Source organism: Budorcas taxicolor, chromosome 7, assembly GCF_023091745.1.
Source record: "Budorcas taxicolor isolate Tak-1 chromosome 7, Takin1.1, whole genome shotgun sequence".
Taxonomy (NCBI): Eukaryota; Metazoa; Chordata; class Mammalia; order Artiodactyla; family Bovidae; genus Budorcas; species Budorcas taxicolor.
In genome coordinates this window covers 5,318,115-5,343,041 of record NC_068916.1, presented here as the reverse complement: position 1 = coordinate 5,343,041, position 24,927 = coordinate 5,318,115, and the positions used below count along the sequence as shown (strand labels likewise).

The 24,927-nt window shown below is 49.0% G+C and overlaps 2 protein-coding genes across 2 annotated transcripts in view; one reads left to right on the top strand and one right to left on the bottom strand.

Annotated features, from left to right (window-relative positions):
* Positions 1-1,165: 1,165 nt before the first annotated feature.
* On the bottom strand, positions 1,166-9,504 carry JMJD4 (jumonji domain containing 4). The gene is made up of 6 exons (XM_052642996.1): positions 9,004-9,504; positions 8,610-8,772; positions 6,487-6,612; positions 5,916-6,183; positions 5,232-5,378; positions 1,166-4,793 (listed from the first exon to the last, which is right to left on the bottom strand). Exons 1-6 carry the CDS (start codon positions 9,266-9,268, stop codon positions 4,491-4,493), a joined length of 1,272 nt encoding a protein of 423 aa, XP_052498956.1. The 5' UTR covers positions 9,269-9,504; the 3' UTR covers positions 1,166-4,490.
* A 251-nt stretch (positions 9,505-9,755) lies between these two features.
* The window catches only part of SNAP47 (synaptosome associated protein 47), a 66,641-nt gene continuing 51,469 nt past the window's right edge, over positions 9,756-24,927 (top strand). The window contains exons 1-2 of the mRNA XM_052643466.1: positions 9,756-9,867; positions 19,695-20,239. Of these exons, the coding sequence (XP_052499426.1) occupies positions 19,740-20,239 (500 nt within the window). The 5' untranslated portion in view covers positions 9,756-9,867; positions 19,695-19,739. The remainder of the gene's footprint in view (positions 9,868-19,694; positions 20,240-24,927) is intronic.

Genomic DNA, 24,927 nt, shown 5'->3' with positions numbered 1-24,927 from the left:
AATGGGCTGTACCCACTGCACTCAACAAAGCAACAGCAGCACGGATGGGACACCCAGGGTCATTCTGGGTAACCCCAAACTTTGTTTCTGACTTTAGTTGAGTCTTCTCTACATTTTTCTTAGTCAATTTATCTAAATGTTTGTCAATGTTTTCATTTCTCCAGAGAAACAAGTTTTAGTTTGTTGACTTTTTCCATTGTTATGTTGTTCTCTTATTATATTCATCTCTGCTCTTAAGTTTTTAGCCTTACTTTGCTCTTTCTCTGGTTCACAAAGGGCATCTTCTGACTCCTGACACTAGCCAGCCTCAGGGTCACCCTCTCCAGAGTGAATTAAAAACTTCCAGACTGAAGTGGCCCAGTCAACCAGACACCGTGCTCCCAACCTGACAGCCCAAGCCACCTCCAGGCTTGTTTCACCACTGAACCTGTTTTCTGGCTGGGAAGTTCACAGGCTAACCTGGCTTCCCATGGGTTTTACTGCCTTAGGTGCCTTCTGCTCTCTGGGAACCAGAAGGCTAGTTAACTTTAGCTGAGCACTGCCAATGGGCACAGTGCCCTGCCTGCTGCCAGACACTGCCCTCTGTACAGTGCCCTTCACAGTACCACTCACTGCTAGCTGTGCCCACAGGCTGCCCAGAACCCCATTCACCCACTGGATCAGACGACTGCAGTTCTCTCCTGTTTCACAGCACCTCCCTACGACCTTCCCAGGGATCCTGGTCCTACCTCCCTCCACTTTCTCAGGCTAGATGGAATCTCAGAGATTCCATCATCAGGGCCAACTGAGAGTGACAGTCTTACCCACTCCCCTTCCCCAGGAGAGGAGAGACCCCACTTCACATACCTTGCTCTTCATCTTCATCCCACTGATGTTGTCTGGTGCCACTGCAAGTGCCAAGCACCAAGGACTTACAAGACCACAGGAGAAGGGGTCAGTGGGAAGATTTCAGAGGAGGTGAGAGAGTAACTGCTTTTTTTGTATAAAAGGTGAAAAAAAAAAAGTTTACTATTGTAAATAGCCAAAGCTGCACTTGAATATTGTACTAAAACCTGATTTTCTACTATAGCCTAGGAGTTGTGATTCTTTCATTTTTGTGTGTGTTTAGAAAGAGACAGAGACTCTCATTCCTCATTCAGTAAATCTTGCAAGGCCATCAGTTTATTGTATGTGGAAGAAGAAGCAACAGTTATCCTTCTCTGAAGGACATGTCCACATCCATCTTTCACAGAGATGTTTGTTTCAGTATCATTAAACTGAACAAGGAGCTGAGAAAGCCCCTCAGAACTTGGGAAATTTGGAAGCTGAGGGTATTTTCACAGGCATACCAACAACCACTGAAATGTGGGCATCTTTGAAAGTTAACTCTTGCCAGGATCACTTCCTACCCCAGGACAATGGCTGATTTCTACACTATGGAGGGAGAGCTTTCTGCTTCTGTTATTGAGGTATCTTTTGACCACCAATTAGGAAACTGTTGGTCAAACTCTGCAATTCTGTAAGCCCTAAGTGGAGAAACTTGTGAAAAAGAGAAAACATACAACATGGAAAAGAAAAAGGCAGAGGAAGGTTATTAGCAAACTGAGGGTAGGCAAGATTTTCCATCACCTCACTTTCCCAAGGTCAGTATTTCAAAAAGGCAGAGGAAGGTTATTAGCAAACAAACTGAGGGCAGGCAAGATTTTCCATCACCCCACTTTCCCAAGGTCAGTATTTCACATAAATTGGAATACTCCTCTGACCTCAGGATTCCTTTCCCTGCTTATTTCTTTTCCAGGGAAAGATCTGTGATGTCATTCTACCAGCACTCCTGCTGCCTGTGTACAAGGATTCCCAGCATCCCTGCAGTGCCCTGCAAACTTTTAACGCAGAAACGTCCTAGATGGTTTCCAGTCCCATATCAGGCACATTAACGGCTGCTCTTCTCTGCCTGGGGCTTGGTTATATCATGGAGATGTCAACCTTTCCTGTAGGAAGGGCTCAAAGATGCAGCCTGATAGGCAGGGAGGAGGTATACCACCAGGACCAACAATCCATGGACAGCGCAGACACAGCTCTACCAATTAAACACTAGACTGCTTCCAACCTGGATGGGAAACACACATTGCCCTGCCCTCACCTGAGTCCCCTCCTGAGGCTTCTCCTAGGACTGGAAACTAAAGGGTTAATGTCAGGCACAGTAAAGGAGCCACTGGGACCCTACACAGCCTTCAGACTACACTGTCACGGATTTTCAATACCCTCCTCTGAATATATAGGCTTTAAAGGCAAGAAACAGATGAATTGTGGGGCAATTCTGAGTTACCTTTTCCTTTCTGATGGTTCTGTCACTCAGACACACATTAGGGCTCACCTCTGGCAGGCCCTAAAGGATTTGTGCAAGTGACTGCTGAATGCAAGTGGGAGTGCAAGACACAGGATGAGCAAGAGAGCTCATTCTATGTCTGATGGTTGAACTATATATAATGACCGTAACGGAGTTGATTATTGATGAATCTGGATGGTGCAGAATTAATGTGCAAGGAAAGACTTAATACATTCACAGAAATGTGCACAGTAGTTGTTTTGCAGTGAGTGTGCAAGCATTGTTAGATGGCACACAATGGCTGTGTAGGAGGGGAAGCTGGAAGAGTGAGGGGCATGAGGGGAAGTTGATAACCTGGCCCCAGTGTGTGTGCAGTCTTGCACAATGTGTGTGCAATAATTTTGTGGACGCACACAGTAGTGTGTGAGAATAGAAAAATTTGATGGTGAGCATGGGAGGAGCGGTTGTTAATGTTACAAGAGTGTGCTGGAGTGAAAGTGGGACGCATGTGCATAGACTGGTGAACTGCACGTGGAGTATGCAGTGACTCCAGATGGCAAATAGATGTGCAAAGTGACCTGGAAATGAGTCACTGGCTCTTTAATTACATAGTGAGTGTGCCAGGAGGTACTGGTGAGTCTGGATGGGCATGTAAGAACTGGGCACTGGATGAAGCAGAGTGACTGTGAATATATGAGGAGTGATTACAGTGGTCCGTTTTATGTGCCAGTGTGGTTAGGCCATGGTGCAGTTACTTGGCTAAATGCCAGTGTCTGGATGTTGCTGTGAAGGCATTTTTAAAATGTGGTTAACATTCAACTCAAGAGATTTCAAGCACATGACCCTCCAAAATGTGGGCAGACCTCATTAAATCAGTTTAAGATCTTAACAGCAAAGGACCTTGGTTTCCCAAAATTCTGCCTCTAGATTGGATCACAGAAGCCCTGCCTGAGTTCCCAGCCTCTAGACTCAAGACTGCAGTGTCAGCTCTTCCCTGGGTCTGCAGCCTATCATGCAGATTTCACTCACCAGCCCTGGTTCCATTTCTCTGGAGAATCCTGAAACTGTGACTACTGCATATAATATAGGTGTGCAACAAGTGGAAACTGGATGGTACAGGCACATGTGAAAAGAGTGCAATGATAAATTCTGGACAGGGCAGAATGAGTGCACAAAGAGTGGTTGCTCACTCAGTTTGCAAAGTGACTTTAGATGGCCAATAGTGGGTGTGCAACAAGTTGAAGTTGGATGGAGACCCAGGTTCCAGCTGGCCTTTGGGTCCTACCTGGCCTGCAGGGAGACCTCAGACAAGGCATTCTCCCTCACTGGGTGTGCAGCTGCAAGGGTAGGCTCAGTCTCTGCAGGGGAAAGGTACTGCTGTAGCAAGCAGGAGGGGGACAGACTTTGCCTTGCCCTATTGCCAGGGCCCAAAGAGCACCCGAACGATGTACCTATGACATCTGGGAGACCTGCAGGAAGGATAGCACATGAGGCCTGGAGCTCTGACTAGCAGACATCTCAGGATCCTGCTGGGGAGAAGAGGGTCACAGGCCAGAAGAGGGAAGGGATGCTCTAAACAGTGATTCCAATGTGGGACGGAGACACAGGCCTTGGGTCTGCCTTGGGCCCCAGTCTTTGCCCTACACTGAGGGCCCTCTTCTAGTGGGAGATCTGTGGACTCATGCAGGGATGTGGTGCTACTGCAGAGGGGGCCCTGCACTGCTGAGGGTGGGAGGCTGTCAGCATGGGTGCTAGCCTTTGCTGAGGGAAGGCTGGTGGGGGGAAGAAAACCTGGCCATATGCCACCCCCACCCCTCAGTCCCCAGCACATTCCTAACCTCCTTGCTCTGGGTCCAAATGACCAATACTTCCCCATGCACTCCCTCACAAGATCCAGTTCCCAGTCCTGGCTGAGCCTCACAAGGACAAGGAGCCTGGACCTTGTGGACAGGCGTCAGGGCCCCAGGGATGCCAAAAGAGAGCCAGGACACACCAGACCCCTAAGAGCAGGAACTCTGCCTGGGACACTGAAGTGACAGTTCAACGGGGAGGTGACAGATCCCAGGCCACACAGGAGGGCAGAGCTTTATTTCCAGAAGGGATCCTGGAGCAGGCTAACCGCCTTCCGCACTGGTGCCTCCAGCATCCCCCAAAGACGTGCTTCACCCAGTCCTCAGAGCATGCACTAAAGGCACGTGGTGGCAGCTACAGCCTCTTCCAGCTGCCGCAGTAGTACCTCTGGCTGTGGTGAGAATGTACTAGTATCCACCCTCTGGAAGTCAGGGTGGACCACCACGGACTCCAGCACCTCAGCTATGCGGCCAATGTCAAATGCGGCCTGCTGGGGGCCCAACCCAGTGTCCTCGCCACCCTCTACCTGGCCAGGGCTCATCCCCTTCGCGAGGAGGAGAAGCCTCCTTTCAGCAATGATCTTCAGGAAGTGATAAAATTCTTCGAAATTAATCCCAGAGCAGGACTTCATGATGACCTGGGTCAGAAAGAAACAGCCAGTGAGCTGCTGCTCACTCATAGCTCTGGGCAAGCTCTGTTGACCCTATACTGAGTCTAGGCTACAAAGGGCCCTGACACACAGTCCAATCCTTGAGGATGTGGAGACACACCTGGGGGTCGGCCAGTGATCAAAGGGGTCTGAGTGCTGCAGCCTGGAAGCCCCAGACCCTCACTCACATAAGTAGGCCCAGTTGCCACTGGGCCCCTAAGACTGCAGCTCTGACCTCAGAGACCACACCTCCCTTTAGATTGCAGGCTGTCCCGGGGTTTTTTCCACACCTTTCCCTGACTGAGGCCTTGGCCTAGTAAGCATATTCTTGCCCCGACTGTGGCCCTACCCAACTCCTACTCCTACATAGCTGTGGCGAGCCTCACTCACCCCGTGCCCCCCTACAGCTCAGACTAGTTGTCCCACCTGGCAGTGGTGATGCCAGTCAGGCATGGTGTCCCTCCACTCAATGACCTCTTGCTGCACGGCACTGAGCTCCTGCTGCAGGAAGTGCCACATATTGGCCAGGTTACAGCCGTTGACCCAGTTGTGGTTGATGGAGATGGTGTCCTCCTGGAAGGGGCAGGGTGCAGGCTGTCCTCATGATCCCACAGGGGGCACTGTCCCCTCCCCCTGTCCTGAGATCCGCTCAGACTTCCTCAGCTGGGAAAAGGCACTCCTATCTCCCAGTGGGAGCCAGCAGAGAAAGGGAGCTGGGGGTGGGATCATTCTAATCCACAATTACTAACCCATAGTGGGGCTCCCCAAAGGCTGGGACAACCCCACGTGTATGGATCCCTTGCCCACTGTCACCCAAGAAAGTAACATGTAAGGGAGGCAAAGAGGCTGGGGGCCGTCAGCAGCGCTGCGTGCAGGAACCAACATGGCTACATGCAGCCATGTCTTGCCCATGGCCTGCCCCATCCCATACCCAGGCTCTCCCTGCCCACTCCGCAGGAACGCATTCAGGAAGGTGCTGAAGGCAAGGAGAGCTGCTGGGCAGGCCAAACTGCCCAGCTCAGTGGGGGAAAGAGTCAGCCCAGTGTAGTAGCGTGGCCTGTTTCCCTGACCCGTCTGGCATAGGTCATGGGGTGTGGAGTGCCATCCTACCAGGTTGTGGACTTGGTGGTGCCACCCACTGGGCACAAATACCATCTCGCCTGCCTCCTGTGTGACCTCCAGTGGCGGGCCACAGCGATCTCGCATGGGGTGCAGGCGGCTATCCAGGAGGGTGGGGGAGGTCACGTCGTAGGGTAGGCCACCATGGCAATCCCGCAGGGCTTCTTCTTGCCCTGGTGGGAAGAAGAACCACTTTTTCCTCCCGCAGATGTTGACGGACCAGCTGAAGGAGCGGAAAATGTCGGCATGGAACGGCGACCTGTGCAAGAGCTCCTGTTGGTGCCATGTGGCTCGGGTGTGGACTACACTTCTTCTGAATAGACTGGCCAGGCTCAGAGGCCTCAGTGGTCCCCAGTTCTCACACCTGGCCTGTTGAGCCAGGTGGGAGGACCAAACCTCCCCAACCCCAGAACATCACAAAGGAGGTGCAGGAGCTCTTTCCATTTGGCTAACGGGGACCTCTGAGAGGCTTTGGGCAAGAGCCAACAGACCAACAGGAAGGTTCAGGAGAGTGACCGGGGACGGGGTGTAGGACGGTGGATGGGAGCAGACAGGCAGTTACCAAGTGCCGGTGGGCCCCATGTAAACGAAGCGGTAGTCATCCACGTCTAGGGCATCCCAGTACTCGTTGAGCCAGTCAGATGAGAAGTATATGGGCAGGGTGAACACGCCTTCTGCCGAGAAGTCCCTTTAGAAAGTGGCATGAAGCTGCAGCGTAAGTGGCTACAAGCCAACCTCCCAGCACCCACACCCTGAGTACATGAAATACCATGAGAGTTTTGAAATTATGTACATGACCCTGACCTGCCTTCTGGAGTCAGCACCAACCACCAGGAGTGGGGCCACCTCAGACCATCCAGCCATCAGATGACTACAGCCCCAAGTGACCCTAGCTGATCCCTGCCCAAATGACTGAACCAGAGATGTAAGCAGACAAAATGGCTTTGGGGGTGCTATGACAGAACCTAGACAACTTGTACAGGCAGTGACCTAGATGTTCAGGGCCCCTTCCACACCCATTCCAGGATTTCAGCCTCTGGCTGAGCTGGGGTTATAAATGCATCATTTGCATCACGGCAGCTTCCCAAATTTGGGGGCTTCCACTTTTTTACCCACACCAGTGACCATGACTATCAAGCAGATTCAAAGCCATAAGCCCAGACATGAAGACAGCTCAGGTACACCAAGGTCCTTTTTGCCTTGTTTCTCCATCCCTCACTCTCCTGGTTCACCCCCACAACCCAACCAATGGGATCCCAAATAAAGGAACATTCCAAACCAGCGCAAGGGAGAGTGCGCATCTATCTACAGTCATACAACACTGTGGGTCAGAGGCCATGCTATGGAACAGCCTTAGTAGTACCAAACCACTGGTAGTTTCCCCACCACCATGCAGGTTTCTCCGCTGCCATGCCTCTGTACACTAACGGACGCCTGCTTACCCTTCAAAACCCTGCTCAGATATTATCTCCCCTGTGGCTACCCCTGCCTACCTGATGCAGGTCTTCCTCTGCTCTTTTTATTTTTGGGTTGCCCAGGAAAACGCAAGACACTCTGTCAAAACTGAATTTCAAATAAACAGTGAACAAGCTTCTAGGATAAGTATGTAAAAATCACTCATTGCTTATCTGAAGCACAAATTCACAGGACATGAGCGTCTGAGTCTATGAGTCCATCTGGGCTGCTGGAATATGAATCCCTGAGGCCAAGGCCAGCATTTGGTTGCATCTTGGCTTCTGTCTGTCAGGTAAGAAACTGTGTGGCAGGTAGTACCAACGCAAGCTATGAGCAGAATGCTGCTGATGCTTTTCATGGGAATCACAAGGGCCTGAACTCATTTTTTTTTTGAGTCTTAATTCCTGTGTCAGTGAAACAAGAACTCAATTGTTCACTCACTTATTAAATGAGCACCTACTCTGTGCCAAGGCCCTGTGCCAGAGAGTGGGGGTCTGGGTAGGACCCCTTCTCTGCTTGTGAAAAGCATAACCCTGGCAGGGGAAATGGCTACAAAACCCGAGGACCACCTCAGAGCATGGGAACACCACAGAAGGGGTGGGGTTGCCCACATGAGTGAGATGTTTCTGAGGACAACATCCTTTGAGCTCTCCAGGTGGAAGAAGTGTGCGGTGGGTGGGGACAAACCTTGGAAGCCCTCATGAAACAGTTGCCATTGCTTGTTAGTGATGGAGATTTTTAAATGGGAGGGACACAGTCCTGCTGGAAAGCTCATCTGGACTTTAGTGAGCCTAGCAGTGGAGTGCAGGACTTGAGGCAGGGCAGTCTGGTGACTGGCAGCAACCAAGGTGAATGACAAGAGGCCCGACGTGGAGAAGTAGGTTTGGACACGGGAGGCTGGTCCCAGGGGCGCCTGAGCAGACAGGCAAAGGCTGGGTGCTGCCAGTTAGATGGAGGTGAAGCTGACAAGAAAGGTTCTGGGCAAAACTGACAACAAAGAGGTGGGTAACCACAGCCATAGGCACCTCTGCCAAGCCCACATTCTTCACAGCAGCCAAGCCTGTGATGGCATAGTGAGATGGCTATGACTGGAGAGAATGACACTTTCAACCAAGTTGAAGAGGTCACCTTAAATTCCTAAATGGGTTAAAGCCCAGTTCCTCTGTGTGCAGCCAGGGCTCACTCAGAACTGAGAAGCAGTGCTGTGGCCAGCATTCCAGGCCCCTTTACCTGCACAGATGCCAGTCTTTGAGATATAAACAGCCCCGTGAAGAGTAGTTTCCCTGAATGTACTCTTTCCAGTAGCTGATGTAGTCTCTGAGGGGCATGTGTTCTTTGGGGTTGGAGTTGTATTCCTGGACCCCACAGTTTGCAACAGGTACAACCACGTCTCCTGAAAGGAAAGGTTCAGGCACAAGACTTTTCTGAGAGTCCTCCAGCCTGTCCATCCTCCCTGACCCTGTCCGCCCTCCAATTCACTGCTACACCGTCTCCAGTGAATTCTTCTCACGCCCTGCCTCCCTCAAGCCCTCTCTGGCTCTCCTCATCTGCGCCCTCACAGTCTGACTTAGGCCAGAGTCAAGGCCCGTGCTTGCACTCCAGGGTGTTCCTGCCCAGTCCTTACCATAGTTCTGAAGCAGATAATCGAAGTTGGGCTTTCCGCTGGGTGTCACCCAGAGCCTCCTGCTGCCCCAGTCCTCGGTGAAGGCGCTGGAAAAAACACAGGGCAAGTTGGGGAGCAGGTAGCCCTTGAAAAAGTCGGCGTAGGAAAAGGAGTCCGGCTTCTCGATGAAGTCCACGCGGTCCAGTTTTGGACAAACCCTGCCGGGGAGACGCCCCTCGAAGCCTCTGAAGTGGCTCTCGGCGACCACGCGCGTCTCCCTGTCCATCCCGGGCCAGGTTCTGCGTCCGTGGGATGCAGGGTACCCCGGGCTGGGAGTCTGCCGCGGGGGGACGGGGAGTCTGGAGGGCCGCTGGGAACCGGGCACGGCTCGGGGGATGTCGAAGGAGCAGCGGGGACAGAGGGGCTGGTACGGACGATGGAAACAGCGCTGAAGCCTCCCGGCTGCGGACCCGCGAAGGGCGGAAGCCCGGAATCCCACTTGCGCATTCCCGTCTCTGCTCTTCAAACTGGGAGGAGAAAAAGGAAGTGTTCGCTAAAACTGCTTCCGGAGTGAACGCTCTAGGCGTCCGTGGCTCACAGCCCACAGCCGGCCAGAGAGAAACCGGCGAGGTACAGACAGCAAAGCCGGCGGTAGCCCCAGAGCAGTCAAGCGGAACCAAGAGTCTGCACTCGGAGTTCCTGCCGGAGCCTGAAACACGGCGAGCCAGGCCCTGCGCGCATGCTCGCTTCATGCTGCGGCCCGCACCCGGTACTGGAACGGCCTGTGGCGGCTTCGACCCAGCTTCGGGTACCCCAGGGCTTCAAAGGTTGTCGAACGGTGCTGGCCCCGAGTCTCGCTGTTTTCTCGTCTTCCCAGCGACTCAGGTAAGCGGTGTCTCCAGTCTGTAGCTGGGCTTGTGCCTTTCCGGCATAATCCCTCCTGACGCTCCCAGCGAGGCAAGGACTCCTCTTCTTTCCTTTCTCAACCTTCAAGGACTGCGGAAGGTTGATGGGATGTGGGCAGGGCTAACAGAGAGGTACAAGGGCCAAAGGTGGGATCTGAGGGATGCTGGGGGTCTTTAAGGGATGCTGGGGACCTGGAGGGGATGGAGAGGCCCTGGCTAGGGAGATGGTGGAGGCCTAGGGAGATGATGGGGACTTGGAAGGAATGCTGTAATTTGCCGGTGATGGTGGCACCTGGTGGGGATGCTGAGGGTTAGGGGAGTGCTGAGGGCCTAGGGCGATGCTGGGAACATGGAGGGGATGTGCAGACCAAGATAGGAAGATGGGACCTGGAGTGGGTGGTGGGAACCTGGAGGGGATGCTGGGGGAATAGCGAGGGTCTGAAGTCAAGGTGTGGGGGTTCAAGTGTGGCAATAGGAGGCTGTGCACACCAGCAGACCTGAAATGAGGGACAAGAAAGGGGGACTTGAGTGGGGATGACACGTCAGGGTCTCAGCATGTTGGAGAAGCATACGTCCTTCCAACTGAAATCTACCCGTATCAGTATGGAGAGAAGAAAACAGTTTCATTAGTGTGTGAGCAGATACATTTAAGGCATCTGCAAGAGAGTAGAGTTGGGCAGAACTCCACACATTGCACACACAAAAAGCAGAGAAAGAATTGTGAAGCCCTCTGTCATCGCCTTGAGGGAAAAATAGATGCATCTGTGTAGTCTGTGCCTGACGAGAGACTCCTGCCTGGGTTCTGGAGGTCCCTGTTTATTTACAGCTCTGAGTCAGCAGGTGGTGACTGTGCCCTGTAAAATCTGAACACTGAGTCTGTTTCATTCCTGACCAAAAGAAACACTCAAAGGGTAGAGAAGGGCCAGCTTCTTCCTCTTTATTGAACAGTGAAGATGTAATCTTGTTTATCCTTATAGGTGGCGTGAGGGGAACTGGGGATATTGGGGCTCTGAGCTTTGGAGAGGGGTTTGGGGGTGGAGACTCTTCTCCAAGGGGTTTAAAGCTTATGCAGGAGAACAGCAAGGACCAGAAGTGGGGTAAGGCAGAGGAGAGGACTAGGAAGAAAGTGAGTTAGGGAGAGTCTGAAGTCCAGGTAGAGGATGGGTCTAAAGTGGGAGCTGAGAACACGGGTGAGATGGGACAGGTGGTGGAGAGTTTGTGGTGAGCAGAGCAGTGTGAGGGGTTGTGTGATTCTGCGTGCACTGTGCGCTCTTCCCAGTCTGTCTTACTGTACCTCACATGGTCAAGCTGTGGAATTCTTCATTGGGCCAGAGTTGGGCAGAAAGTTAGAATGCCTTGGGAAGTTAAAATGGAGAAAAAGAGTCACCCTTAATGCCATCCAGAGATGAGCATTTTTTCGTTTCTTGATATAGAGTTATCCTTCCAGGCATGTACTCATTCATTCGTTTTTTTCCCTCTATGTCCCTCTCTGTACACACACACACACAGTCTTTCTTTCTGTTTTACCTATAAGTGAATTTAAATATGTAAGCTTTTGCTGCTTTTAACTTTTTAAAAAAGATTAACAGTTGTCAGTTTTTTTTTTTTTTGCCACATATTGACTGGATGATCCTTAGTTATTTGATTTTAGTTGTGATAAGTGCAGATCATGGAAGGCAAATAGGAAAAATATGGGAAGCAGAATGTTCATAATTATCTAAAGATTTGGGAAATATGGTTCAAAGTTTGCCTCATAAGGGAAATATGGAGTTCAGAGAGACATTGCCTGGGAAGAATTCCAGAATTTCAGCTTCTGAAGCTGTGTGGTTGTGACTAAGTTTTAAAAGTAAGGGGACGCTTTAGGCCAGCAGGTCCCCATGCTTCCCAGGATTGTTGGGGCAACGGAACGAGTAGCTCAGGGTAGGAGAGAATGTCTCCTTTCTTGAGCATGTGCCCAGGGCCAGGCATTTTGTCCTGTATTTTCTCTAGTTTGTATGATGGCTCTCTAGTGTTGACCCTATTACCACCACTGTATGCATGAGTTTCTGACATAGCTATTGAGAACAGGATTGGGACTGGAACACAGGTCTGTGTTCCTCCAAGGCCCCTAGACAACAGCCCTGGTATCACCTGGGCACTGGTAGGGAATGCACATTCCTGAGCCCCACCCAGACCGGAATCAGATCTGGGAGCGTGGCATGCCTTATCACATCCCAGTGACACACCCCACAGAGGACCAGAGGAAAAACAGCAGGAGGGGAGTTTAAAAGTTAGCATTCGTAGAAAATGCAGTGGGAATACATAAACTCCTAGTTCTCGGCTCTGAGAAGTTCCGAAGATGGTGCATGCCGTGTGAATAGGCTGTGTTATTGCAACGAAACACCCCAAACCTCCCAGGTTGAAAGTGGGAGCCTCTGAGGAGCAGGAGGTGAAGGTAATGGAAAAGGCTGACTGCTGGTGCCTGGAGACACTGCTCCCACTGTTCTGACTCTAATCCTCCTCATGGCCAGGAGTTATTGGAAGGTGTGTAAAACGTTGCTTGGTCTGTTACATTGGAAATTAACTAAAAATAGGGTGTTTACTTGATACTGAGTCTACCCCAGGACACAGGTCTGATGGAAGTGCTAAAAGAGATCCATTATACCAACTGCAGTGTGCTGTAAGTTCAGTCCCTGTGACCGTTCATTTCTTCCCCAAGAGCATCACTGTGTGGGTTAGTCTCAGACACTCTTGAGGTGCCTTGGTGGGACCGCCCCTCCCTAATTCAACTCTATCCATAGGTCAGCAGGTGTGTTGTGTTTTCACTGGAGATGTGGGTTCCAGGTTACAGCAGGCGAGGACCAAGTAAGGACTCCAGGAACTTAGCATAGAATGGGGACCTAATTTAGCATACAGAAAGAAGAAGACTGTCCCCAGTGGACACAGCTGGTGTTTTCACATCATATGATTTGTAGTTCCCTGGTTCCTTTGACGCACCAGTATTGTCCCCAAGGCACCCTCCTTGTAGTGTTTGCCTTCTCCAGTGTTTTGACCCAGCTGGTCAACATGTAAACACATTCACAGGCTCTTTGGAATTATCGTGAGTGCTGTGGTTGGTGAAGAGGCAAGGATGCCACTGGAACAGAGACCTGGAGAGGTGGAGTTGGCCATTCAGAGTCCAAAGAGCAGCAGGTGGGGAGCCCTGAGGAAGAGAGCAGAGAGAGAGAGGCTGTCTCTACTGGGCCGGGTGCTGTGGCTGTAGTCACTAAAGCCTACCTGGTGACTTTGCTCAAGGAACATGGGGAAGGGTTTCAGCAGAAGAGTGACGTTTTCTCATTTTATTTTATGGTGTTCGCATTGGCTGCTGGATAGAGAATGCGTGGTGGGGGCAGAATGAAACAAGGAGGTCAGTTGGGAAGTTGTCCAGGAGAGTAGTGACAACATTGCCTAGTGGTGTGGCTGTGGGGGTGGGGAGTGCAGAGGGCAGGTGTGAGGTACAGCTGCCAGGACGTGGTGATGGACTGAGAGGGATAAGGGAGAGGGCATCTATGAGAACTCACCTGGCACTGCCTTCCCTGAAATGCAGGAGCAGATGGAGGGGCTTGCTGAGTTGGAAATGTCTATTAGATGGTCAGGTGGAAATGCCCAGGCAGTACTCAAGTCATAAGAGAGTCTGGGCTGGACAGGAAAGTTTGCCAGGCAGCAGCTGGAAGGTGTATTTAATGCCATGAAACTGTGTTGTCTCACTTAAGAACAGAGTATTGATGAAGAGGACCAAGGTTGTGACTGGTGATTCCGGCATTTGGCAGTCAGGTAGAAGAGGAAGAACCAGCAGAGCAGACTGAAAACACGCTCTGGGGGTGGGGGACCAGGGGAGCTTGGTACCCAAGAGTCCAAGACATGATGTCTCTCGGGAGGTGGGCAGGCGTGTTGGGCAGAGGTTAGAGCAGACGTGTGCATTAGATTTGGCCACCTGGAGGCCTGGGCTGAGAAGTGTCCGTGAGCAGTGGGGATAGGAGCCTGGCTGGAGGGGGAGATTCCTGGCTGGTGGCCAAGCACGGGGCCGCATTTGGAGTCTCTTGGAGGAACAGTGCGTAGACTGTGGGGATTGTCTGGCTACTTATAGTCTGCAACAGCAGAATAGTTTAACAGAGACCATGTGCTCACAAAGCCTAAAATATTTACTACTTGGCCCTTAGGGGGAAGAAAGTGTGCCCTCTCCTAGTGGTAAAGGGACAGAGAAGTTATTGCTGCTGGAGAGGGAGGGAGTTGGGATCAAGAGAAGTAGAACCTGATCTTTGAGAGAGTGGGGACACTGCTTCCTACAAACTGTGCATGGAGAGAGGAAGGGCAGGCACCCAGGGACAGGTGTGGTATCCGAGTCCTAGCTGAGGCAAAGGGAGGGTGTCTGTGGGGTCATTCTAATGCACACGGGAATGTTGTTCCTTTGGCTCTTCCACTTCTTCGTCATTTATTTTGGTCTGATTGGAAGGCTTCCATGGAAATCTGTTGTAGGAAAAGTTGTGGCCACAGGTTTCTCCTTTTGCTTTTTCCTTGGTATTTGTCAAACCTGAGTATTTTTCTCATATTTCTTCTATATACTACAGGAAAGAGAGGTGTTTTTGCTCTTCTCTTAAACTTTCTTTCCTCTTTTCTCTCTCTTTGAATTTTAGAATAGTTTAGAGCTGCTGTTGTCCTTGGGTCTTTTAGTGATTTTAATGGTTAACAGAGACCCAGAAGGTGAAATAACTTTTCCACAGTCATTAAGTTTGTGATGGAGCTGGCATTGGAACTACAGCATGGTTCCTTGGATGCTGCAGTGCCAGACTCAATAATTCTTTGGGGGATTTGTGCATAATCTCAGTGTTCAAGGAATACCTCCCAGAGTACGTACTCAGGAATGACGGCTCAGGTCAGGTAGCTTGTTAATGTGAACTCAGTTTTCATGCTGAATCAATCTCTTAAGAATGGGGAGGAGCAGTAAACAAGCTCCGGCCCCTCATCAGCTCTCTTGGGGCTTATGGCGGTCACAGAGTGGCCAGGTGGCGGGAGGCTGTTTCCAGTCAGAAGGTCCAGGGTCCTGCCAGTTTTCAGAGCTGGAGCCTGACCAGAGCTGTGAGCACACTGGTGACTGAGGCCAGAGGCACCTTGTTTTGGGCGTGGAAACACTGAAAAACATGGTTAAATTGTTGGGGTTAGTCGTCCCCTAATTCTCAGAGCAAAACTCTTTTCTCTTATTCACATCTGAATGACTGCTCAGTGGCTTCAGGGCAAGATGGTGCTAGCGGGTTGTGCAGGTGGCTTGCCAGGGTCCTAACTCAGGAAGGACGGCAGATGTATCAGTCGTAACAAGCTGAAGGTCTGCACCTCCCTTGCTTCCCTGTCCTGTGAGAGGCCCCAGTCAAGCGATGCTCTGTAGTCTGTTTTATGTCTGTTTCAGAGTGCTTGGGTGAGTGTCCTTTCTAGGGAGAAAGGTCTGATGAAGACCCTTTGGGTTTGCAGTTCCTTTGTCCGGTGGGAACCACTGTTTAAGAGGAAAGGCACCCTCCCAACTGCTCTGCCCCTTGCATTCTGCTTCTCCACAATGCCAGCGTGTGCCGGGAGGACGTGGGAGGGAGCTCACGGATAAAGCCTGCAAAGAAGATGACACCAGTCTTTGGTACAGAAGGTCAGGAGTTTCAAACAGCTGAGGAGATCTTCGTTAGCTTTCCAGTGACATAAGAGCATGGATTTCCTGGATCACTTACAGAGCCCTGCCGAGTTGGGAGTATGAGCTTGTTTGTTTGTTCAGTGTGTTTTTAGTGTTGGTCTGGCATTCATCATCATGTTGGCTGAGAAGATGGATTCTTGGGCTCATGTCTCCTTAGATATGTAGATCATAAGGCTATTGCTTTCTCAGAATTGACACTCTGAGAAAACACTTGAAGATGCTAATACTCCTGAAAGTATTAGCCAAGCCATCAGTGGACTTTGAATATTTTAAACAATTATTTATTTATTTATTTTTGGCTAAACTGAGTCTTCCTTGCCGTGTGTGGGCTCTCCCAGTTGTGATGGGGGTGGGGGCTACTCTTCGTTGCTGTGCACAGGCTTCTCCCTGCAGCGGCTTTTCTTGCTGCAGAGCATGGGCTCCAGGCACAGTCGTTGTGGTGCTCAGGCTGAGTTGCTCGTGGCATGTGGGATCTTCCCAGACCAGGGATCGGACCTGTGTCCCCTGCATTGGCAGGTGGGTTCTTAACTACTGGACCTCCAGGAAAGTCCGGTCAGTGGACTTCTAGAGCTTTTGCCATGATAGGACTGTGTTCATTCATTTGCTGAATGAAGTGAATTGGAGGTGACCTCTGTGGTCCCTCCAGCCCTGATACCTTTATATTTATTACTTCCAAGTGCCATGTCTTCTTTTGTAGTGATGACAAAATTCTCATCCTTAGTGTGGCAGCTTTCTTCTAGGGTTGTCCTAATTGCAGGTTAGTAATTAGCAGAGCTAGTAAACTGGGCTGCTTTGTAGTTGTAACAGGGCTTGATTGGCAAATACGCATATCTGGGAAGTTTGGGCCAACCCTTGCTGTTGTGATTAAGAGAAGTTCCAGAATACATTTGGAAAGTGCTTCAGTTTGCTTCACATAGTAAATGTATTCCTCTTGTAGTGGAATCAGGTTGTTTTGGCACCTTACTTAATTTTGTGTGTCTATGCACGTCCTCCTTTCTTTTCTTCTCCCCTTTTCCACTATCGTGTTTGTCTCTCTGTTCAGATGCTGTCTGTAGCCAGCTCTGATCAGATGGTGAAAACTGGTGAGACCAAATGACAGCTTCCGAGTATAGTGATGTTTTAGCGGTCATTCAAGAGGCGGGCTCAAGAGAAATCTGTAGACTGTTCACACCTAACAGATGAACTGAGTGAGTTCTGTAGATACTTTGTAGTATTCGTAATCACACTTACAGCGAGTATTAGGTGCCAAGTACTCGTCTAAGCACCTTTCACATATCGGTTCAGTTAAGCCTCACCACTGCAGTATGAGATAGCTACAGTTACCTCCATTTAGAGACCAGGAAGTGGATGCAGGAGGGCTGAGTCATGCACGGAAGGGGTCACACGCAGATGAGCGGGAACTCCGGCCATTGTCTGTAGGAGAGGCTGGCGTTGTAGTCTTCCAGGTGTACTGCTACCAAGGCAGTGGTTTCAGATGTTTTTCAAATTGTGATACCCAGCTGAAATTTAGTTTTGGTACATCTCTCGTGTGTACGTACATTTATTATTTTTAATAGAATTTTATTTTATTTGTAAATCCTTCATTGAAGTGTTAATGCAGAAAAATTAGCCAATCATAAGAACAGAAAAAGCACAAATCTTGAATTATCACAAAATGAATACACTCGGGGCAATAAGCAGAACATTACCAGTACCACAGGCTCCTCCTCAAGGCCTCCTTCTCCCCGGCTATTGACGCCTGTGTTTGAGCTTTTCGTGTACTTATTTTTAAAATGAGTTAATGTTTGGGGAAAGTCTTGATTCTCTTAAGTCAGATAGAAACATCTTAGGGTGTTATGAGTTGATAGAGTTGACTTGTGGAATTTACTTCCTAAATACTTATTTTTAATAGAGATTCTGGTATGAAGAACCCGTACCCCAAAGTAGAATGATCTTGTGGTGCACATCACTGCCGGGAATCAAGAAGGGTCTGAGACTTTGAGGTTTAAGAGTGAGCCTGCCTTAGTTTTGCAGATGTGGAAGAAGACAGGAGGCCCTTGCTCAGAGAGGAAGGGCCTGTTGTGTGTGGCACAGCAGGATTCTTGTGTACAGCTGCCCCCTTTGCCCCTGTCTTCTAAGGCCCAAGTGGATGCTGCACATTCCGTGGGTTTGTGTCATAACTTACACGGGGACTGCTAGCAAACCTGCCTAACCCTTGCCTCAGAGGGGACACTCACTTACTATCCTGGTCAGGAAACAAATCTCTCAGCCAGGAGGAAGACACTGTCCACAGTTATAAGGAAGATACTCCTGGACAGTTTTCATGACATCAAATTTCATATCAGTTTTTGATATAGTATGTGGAGAAACACCGTGAAGAATTCCCTCTCAGTAATGTCCACACCTTGTATGGAGAGCATTAAGCAGCAGGGTGAGGCCAGCCTGAGCGCCGACCACAACCATGCTGAGGGCCACAGCTGGACAGACGCCATAAGCCACGAGTGTCTGCTGCGCTCGTTCAGTCTCAAGTGTGTCCTGAGTCAGGGTTATGAGTAAAAGACGACCGTTGCCCTTTGAGAGCCTGCGGTCAAATAACAAGCAGTCATCCTACCATTGAACATGTACTATAAGTGTGCATAAGTTCTGTACGCCTCTGCAAGGTAGAAAGAGGGGAGGAGAGGCCGAGGGCGGGTAGGGCCTCTCTTACTCTGCAAAGAAGATTTCAGCAGCAGCAGCTGGTGTTTTGGAGTACCAAAGGCAGGAGACCAATTAGATGCCACTATAGTCCAGTTAAGACTTCCTTACGTCTCTTTTTATGCCTGTACCCTGTGAGCTTTGGGTTTCTTGTTTTCTCGCATTAACTCACTTCATAGTTGATGATGCTCTTCCTAATCTCAAGCCACTTTATTTCTTTATAACCGGGACTCTCAATTCAGTGCAGCCTCTTCAGGTGCAGCTACTCCCTTTTTCGGTGTCCAGCCTTGTGGTGTTTGATGTGGCATGTAGTGCAGTAATTGCTTTGAAGAGTCTTGAGTCTTTAGAGTATAACTCAGTGAGGAAGTTTATAGAATTCCAGTGGACTCTTAAGCTCTGTGAACCAAGGATGTTGCTGTTTCTTTTCTACTTGCAGCCCAGTGTAGTATGTTGGGGGACTTAAAACTTGTGGTTTGACCCTGTACAAAGTCTTCATCCTTTTTCGGCCTTATATTCTTTATCTGTATGATGAGAGGGTCGGACTGAGTGTTCTACAAGGGCTGTTCAGATCTGTCATTCATGACTTTTAAATGCTTTGATAACAAATTCCCTGCTGGTCCAGTGGCTGGGACTCTGCACTCTTCACTGCTGAGGGCCTGAGTTCAGTCCCTGGTTGGAGAACTAAAATCCCACAAGCTGTGGGGTGTGTCCAAAAAAAGAAAAAAATGTATTGATAAGGAATTCCCTGCTGGTCCAGTGGTTGGGACTCTGCACTCTCACTGCTGAGGGCTTGGGTTCAGTCCTTGGTTGGAGAACTAAGATCCCACAAGCTGTGCAGTGTATCCAAAAAAAGAAAAAAATGCATTGGTAAATGCAAACTGTAGATATGAGTAGTATCCCTTTGTTACCTGTAACTATATAAAACCATATATAAATATGTACATATGATTATATGGAACTCTATAAAATTAGTTGGGATTACACAGATGACAAAGTTTGTAGGATTATTTTCTATATGAACCAAACTTAGAGAAGTGTCTAAAGAAGAGTGTTGGTTTGAACACGCGTAGAACGTCTAGCGGTGGTCCTCACAGCCAGAGTGGTGTTCTTGTGAAGACTCCTCGGGCAGTCGTTCCCAGTGATTTTCTCCCCTCGGTCGCATCCCCACAGATGAGCACCGAGAGTGCTGTGGTGCAGAGCCCCCGGGGACCGTGGTGCTCTGGGACCGCTACAGGCCTGGCCCCAGCCCTTGCTTCTCTTCCAAGTCGGGCGCAGTCTTCATCCTGCCTGTCACGGGCGGTGTGAGAGCCTGGCCCCTGCTGGAGTCTCCCGTGGGCTCGAAACCCGGATCACGCCCTCAGCATCTGTGTCCTGCTGTCTCTGATCCAAGTGTCCAGGTCCTGTTTCAGGCTCGTCCGCCCACTAACGTGTGCCCTTTCCTTCAGAGGCAGAGCAACCTTGGCCGTGGTGCAAACCGACCCGGGAACCAGATGAGCAGAGACACCTGCGTCCAAACCTGGCCGTGCTCCTATTATTTAGAGCTTGAAAAGCGGTGGGTCCCTGGAAGACTGTCATTAACTCCTCTCTCACTAAAGTTTACGACTGATAAAACTAGAGAGACCCTTGTCAGCTTTCCCCTCTCTAGTATAAATGAGGTCAAGAAAGAAGCTTCTCATTTTATCTTCAGTTCCATTACCATCCTGGAGAGGGACCACAGGAAGCACTGGTTCAGTTCCTTGCAGCCTAGTCGAAATGCCGTTTTCAGCGTCATTGAGCATTTCTGGAGAGAGCTGCTGTTGTCTGAGTCAGGAGCTGCCGCTGAGGCCTCCTCCTCCTCCATGACCAAGGGGAAGGAGCTGACTTGTCTGATGGCCTGTACTCAGAAGCGTCTGGAAGACACAGCCAAAGTCCTCCACCATCAGGGCGAGCAACTCGACAGTATCTCCAGAGGCCTGGACAAGATGGAATCTGATCTGGATGTGGCTGACAGGTAAGCAAACACTGTAATCCTAACCTGACCTTGGGATGGCTGTGGTATGATATCTTTTCCATCCTCTTCTATTTATTTCACATTCAGCTTCTGAAAACACAAGCTGTACCCCTGTTCTGGGCAGTTGTGCTGAGCTGACTGCTGAGGGCATACACATAAGTGAGGGCCAGCATTCACTGAGCGTGCACTCTGTGCCGAGTACAGTTTCAGGCGTTTATGGGGATTACCTCATTCCGTCCCCAGACAAGCCAAGAAGAGCATGTGGTTCCTCATTTTGTCCATGGGGAAACTGAGGCTGAGAGGCCAGGTAATTTGTTCAAGGTCACATACACTAAGTTTGTTAGCACAGTTTATCTTAATTTCTTTTTCATACCTATACAGCAGCAAGGTTTGAGCTAAAGCGTTTTGCTTCAGAGGCTGCCATCGTAGCCACTGCACCAAACCACTCTCAAACCTTCAGTCTTGGGGGTCATCTCATCTTCTTAAAAATTGAGTACCCAAAGAGCTTTTGTTTATGTGGGTTGTATATACCAATATATACCATATTTTTTTAAAAAACTAAGGCATTAAATAATTATTCCCTTAAAAAGTACAATGATAAATGCATGTCCTCAGTTCAGTCGCTCAGTCATGTCTGACTCTTTGCGACCCCATGGACTGCAGCATGCCAGGCTTCTCGTAAAATAACATTTTTTTTTTTTATGAAAAATAGCTTTTATAAAGCAAAATGTGTAGTGAGAGGAGTGTCACTGTTTAAGATTTTTTGCGCCTCTCTTTAAAGTAAAGCTTAGTATAAAACAGCTGGATTCTCATGCCTGCTTCTGCAGTCAGTCTGCTGTGATATCACAAGTCACCTGTGATATCACAAGTCTCTGGAAACGCCACTCTACACTTGTGAGAGAATGAGAGTCAAAAGCTACATAGCATTGTGGTATTGTATGAAGTAATTTTGACCTCCCAGACTCTTTTGGAGGGTCTCAGAGACCACACTTTGAGAAGTGCTGTGCTAACTATATGACCTGTAAAATATGTCAGGGATCTTTGAGTCTAGTAGGAGTAACCTCTCCCTCCCTGATGTCTGGAATTGTTGCTTGAGAGCTCAGGATGAGGTAACAGTCTCATGATGGACCCTGAGTGTGGGTCCTCTGTCTCTCAGACCAGGGGTGCATGGCTGCTATTTGTGAGACCCTTGTTTCTGAGTGACCACACTCTGGACTCACCACCTGTTGCTACTTCTAAGCCCTATGTGGTAAAGGGCTTCGTGCTGGAGCTACAGGGAACTGGGCCCTGCTTCTTATTCTTAAGAGGAGGTGCTTATGGTGAATGAGATGTATCATCATCAGACCTCTGTGAGCTTTCCTCATGGGAACAAGGCTAGACATTTTCCCACTCTTCCTCCAGGAGTTATACGACTGAGTTGTAACTGAAGTGATGTTGGTCACGTGCAGGCCTAGACTCTAAAAGCCCTCCTACCCAATCTCTAAGACTGTCTTCCCCTTTATCTGCTGGAATCCTCCAGGGCTGGAAGGCGCTAGGACAGGAACATTAGTTAGATAGAGTTTAGGGCCCCAGGTGGCCTCCCAGAGCAGAACCCTGATCTGAGCCCTCAATTGGACTGCAATGTGAACAAGCGATAGTCCTTTACTGGGGCTAGGCCCTAAAGATCCTGGGAGTTGTTTGTTGGAGCAGGCAACCCTCGTAGACTAACACAACAGTCCTGTAGGAAAGAGAGACACCTATTAAATAGCTTCAACATAGAACATTGATTTAGAACATAGATCAGAGATTTAGAAGAATGTTCATCTACACTGGAAATCAAAGAAATGTACTCTAAAATAATGGAAATCTAGGTTTTAATGATCAGATTAGTAACAACTAAAAGTAAGAATTTTGTTGTTCTGTTGCTAAGTAGTGTCTGACTCTTTGCGACCCCATGGACTATAACAGGCTGGGCTCCTGTGTCCTCCACTGTCTCCCAGAGATTGCTTAAATTTATGTCCATTGAGTTGGTGATGCTATCTATCCATCTTATCCTCTGCCGCCCCATTCTCCTCCTGCCCTCAATCTTTCCCAACATTAGGGTCTTTTCCAGTTACTTGGCTCTTCGCATCAGGTGGCCAAAGTGTTGGAGCTTCAGCTTTAGCAGCAGTCCTTCAGTGAATGTTCAGGATTGATTTCCTTTAGGATTAACTGGTTTGATCTCCTTGCAGTCCAAGGGACTCTCAAGAGTCTTCTCCAACACCACAGTTCAGAAGCATCAATCCTTCAGCACTTCTCTGGTAGCCCAGAAGGTAAAGAATCTGCCTGCAATGTGGGAAACCCAAGTTTGGTCCCTGGGTTGGGAAGCTCCCCTGGAGAAGGGAATGGCTACCCACTCCAGTATTCCTGCCTGGAGAATTCCATGCACAGAGGATCCTGGCAGGCTACAGTCCATGGGATTGCAAAGAGTCAGACATGACTGAGCGACTTAACACTTTCTCACTTAGCCTTCTTTGGGCTTCCCAGGTGGCACTAGTGGTAAAGAACCAACCTGCCAATGTAGGGGGCATAAGAAACATGTGCTTAATCCCTGAGTCAGGAAGATTGACTGGAGGAGGGCACTGCAGCCCACTCCAGTATTCCTGCCTGGAGAAGCCCGTGGACAGAGGAGCCTGACAGGCTGTAGTCCATGGGGTCGCAAACAGTCCGGCACAACTGAAGCACCTTAGTACACACACGGGCAGCCTTCTTTATGGTCCAGTTCTCACATCTGACTACTGGAACAATCATAGCTTGTGGACCTTTGTTGGCAAAGTGATGTCTCTGCTTTTTAATACGCTGTCTAGGTTTGTCATAGCTTTCCTTCTAAGGGGCAAGCACCTTTTAACTTCATGGCTACAGTCACCGTCTGCAGTGATTCTGGAGCCCAAGAAAGTAAAAATCTGACACTGCTTCCACTTTTTCCTCTTCTGTTTGCCATGAAATAATGAGACAGAATGTGATAATCTTAGTTTTTTGAATGTTGAATTGCAAGCCACCGTTTCACTCTCCTCTTTCACCCTCATCAAGAGGCTCTTTAGATCCTCTTTGCTTTCTGCCATTAGAGTGGTATCATCTCCATATCTGAAGTTGTTGATATTTCTCCCAGCAATCTTGATTCCAGCTCGTGATTTATCCAGCCTGGCATTTCACACGATGAACTCTGCATGTAAGTTAAATAAACTGAGTGACACAGTAGAACCTTGTCATACTCCTCTTCCAGTTTTGAACCAGTCCATTGTTCATGTCTGTGTTGCCTCTTGACCTGCATAAAGGTTTCTCAGGAGACAGGTAAAGTGGTCTGGTATTCCCATCTCTTTGAAAGTTTTCCACAGTTTGTTGTGATCCACACACTCAAAGGATTTAGTATAGTCAGTGAAGCAGAAGTAGATGCTCTGCTGGAACTCCCTTGCTTTCTCCATGATCCAGCAAATGTTTGCAATTTGATCTCTGATTGCTCTGCCTCTTCAAAACCCAGCTTGTACATCTAGAAGTTCTCAGTTCATGTACTGCTGAAGCCTGACTTGAAGGATTTTGAGCATAACCTTGCTAGCATGTGAAATGAGTGCAGTTGTAGAGTAGTTTGAACATTCTTTGGCATTGCCCTTCTTTGGGATTGCAAAGAAAACTGACCTTTTCCAGTCCTATGGCCACTGCTGAGTTTTCTAAATTTGCTGACATACTGAGTGCAGCACTTTAACAGCATCATCTTTTAGGATTTTAAATGACTCAGCTGAAATTCCATCAGCTCTACTAGTTTTGTTCATAGTAGTGCTTCCTGAGACGCAGTTGACTTCACACTCCAGGATGTCCCGGTCTAGGTGAGCAGCCATACCATCGCGATTATCTGGGTCACTAAGAGCTTCCTTGTGTGGTTCTTCTGTACTGTTGCCACTCCTTGCTCTCTGCTGTTTCTGTTGGGTCCTTACTGTTTCTGTCCTTTATCATGCCCATTCTTGCATGAAATGTTCCCTTGATATCGCCGCTTGTCTTTCCAATTCTATTGTTCTCCTCTATTTCTTTGCATTTCTCATTTAAGAAGGGCTTCTTATCTCGCCTTGCTATTTTCTGGGACTCTGCATTCATTGGATATGTCTTTCCCTTTCTTGTTTCTCTTCTTTCCTCAGCTATTTATAAAGCCTCTTCGGATTACCACTTTGCCTTCTTAGATTTGTTTTTCTTGGGGATGGTTTTGGTCACTGCCTCCAGTACAGTGTTCCAAATCACCATCCATTTTCAGGCACCGTAATTTTCAGGCACTCTTTGTACCAGATCTAATCCCTTGAATCTGTTTGTCACCTCAACTGTGTAATCATAAAGGATTTGATTTAGGTCATCCTGGAATGACCTAGTGGTATCCTCTACTTTCTTCATTTAACCCTGAATTTTGCCATAAGGAGCTCATGATCTGAGCCACAGTCAGCTCCAGGTCTTGTTTTTATTGATTGTATGGAGCTTCTCCATTTTTGGCTGCAAAGAATATAATCACAACGGCAATTGGTATAATATTTTTGGAGAACAGTTGGGTGGTTTGTAAATCTTCTTTTGACAAAAGACAAAGTGAAAGGATGACCCTGAGGCTGGAAGAAAGTACTTATGATACCTACCCGTATCCCAACAAAAGATTAACATCTGGTTCGTTAAAGGCCAAATGAGAAAAAGACAATTCA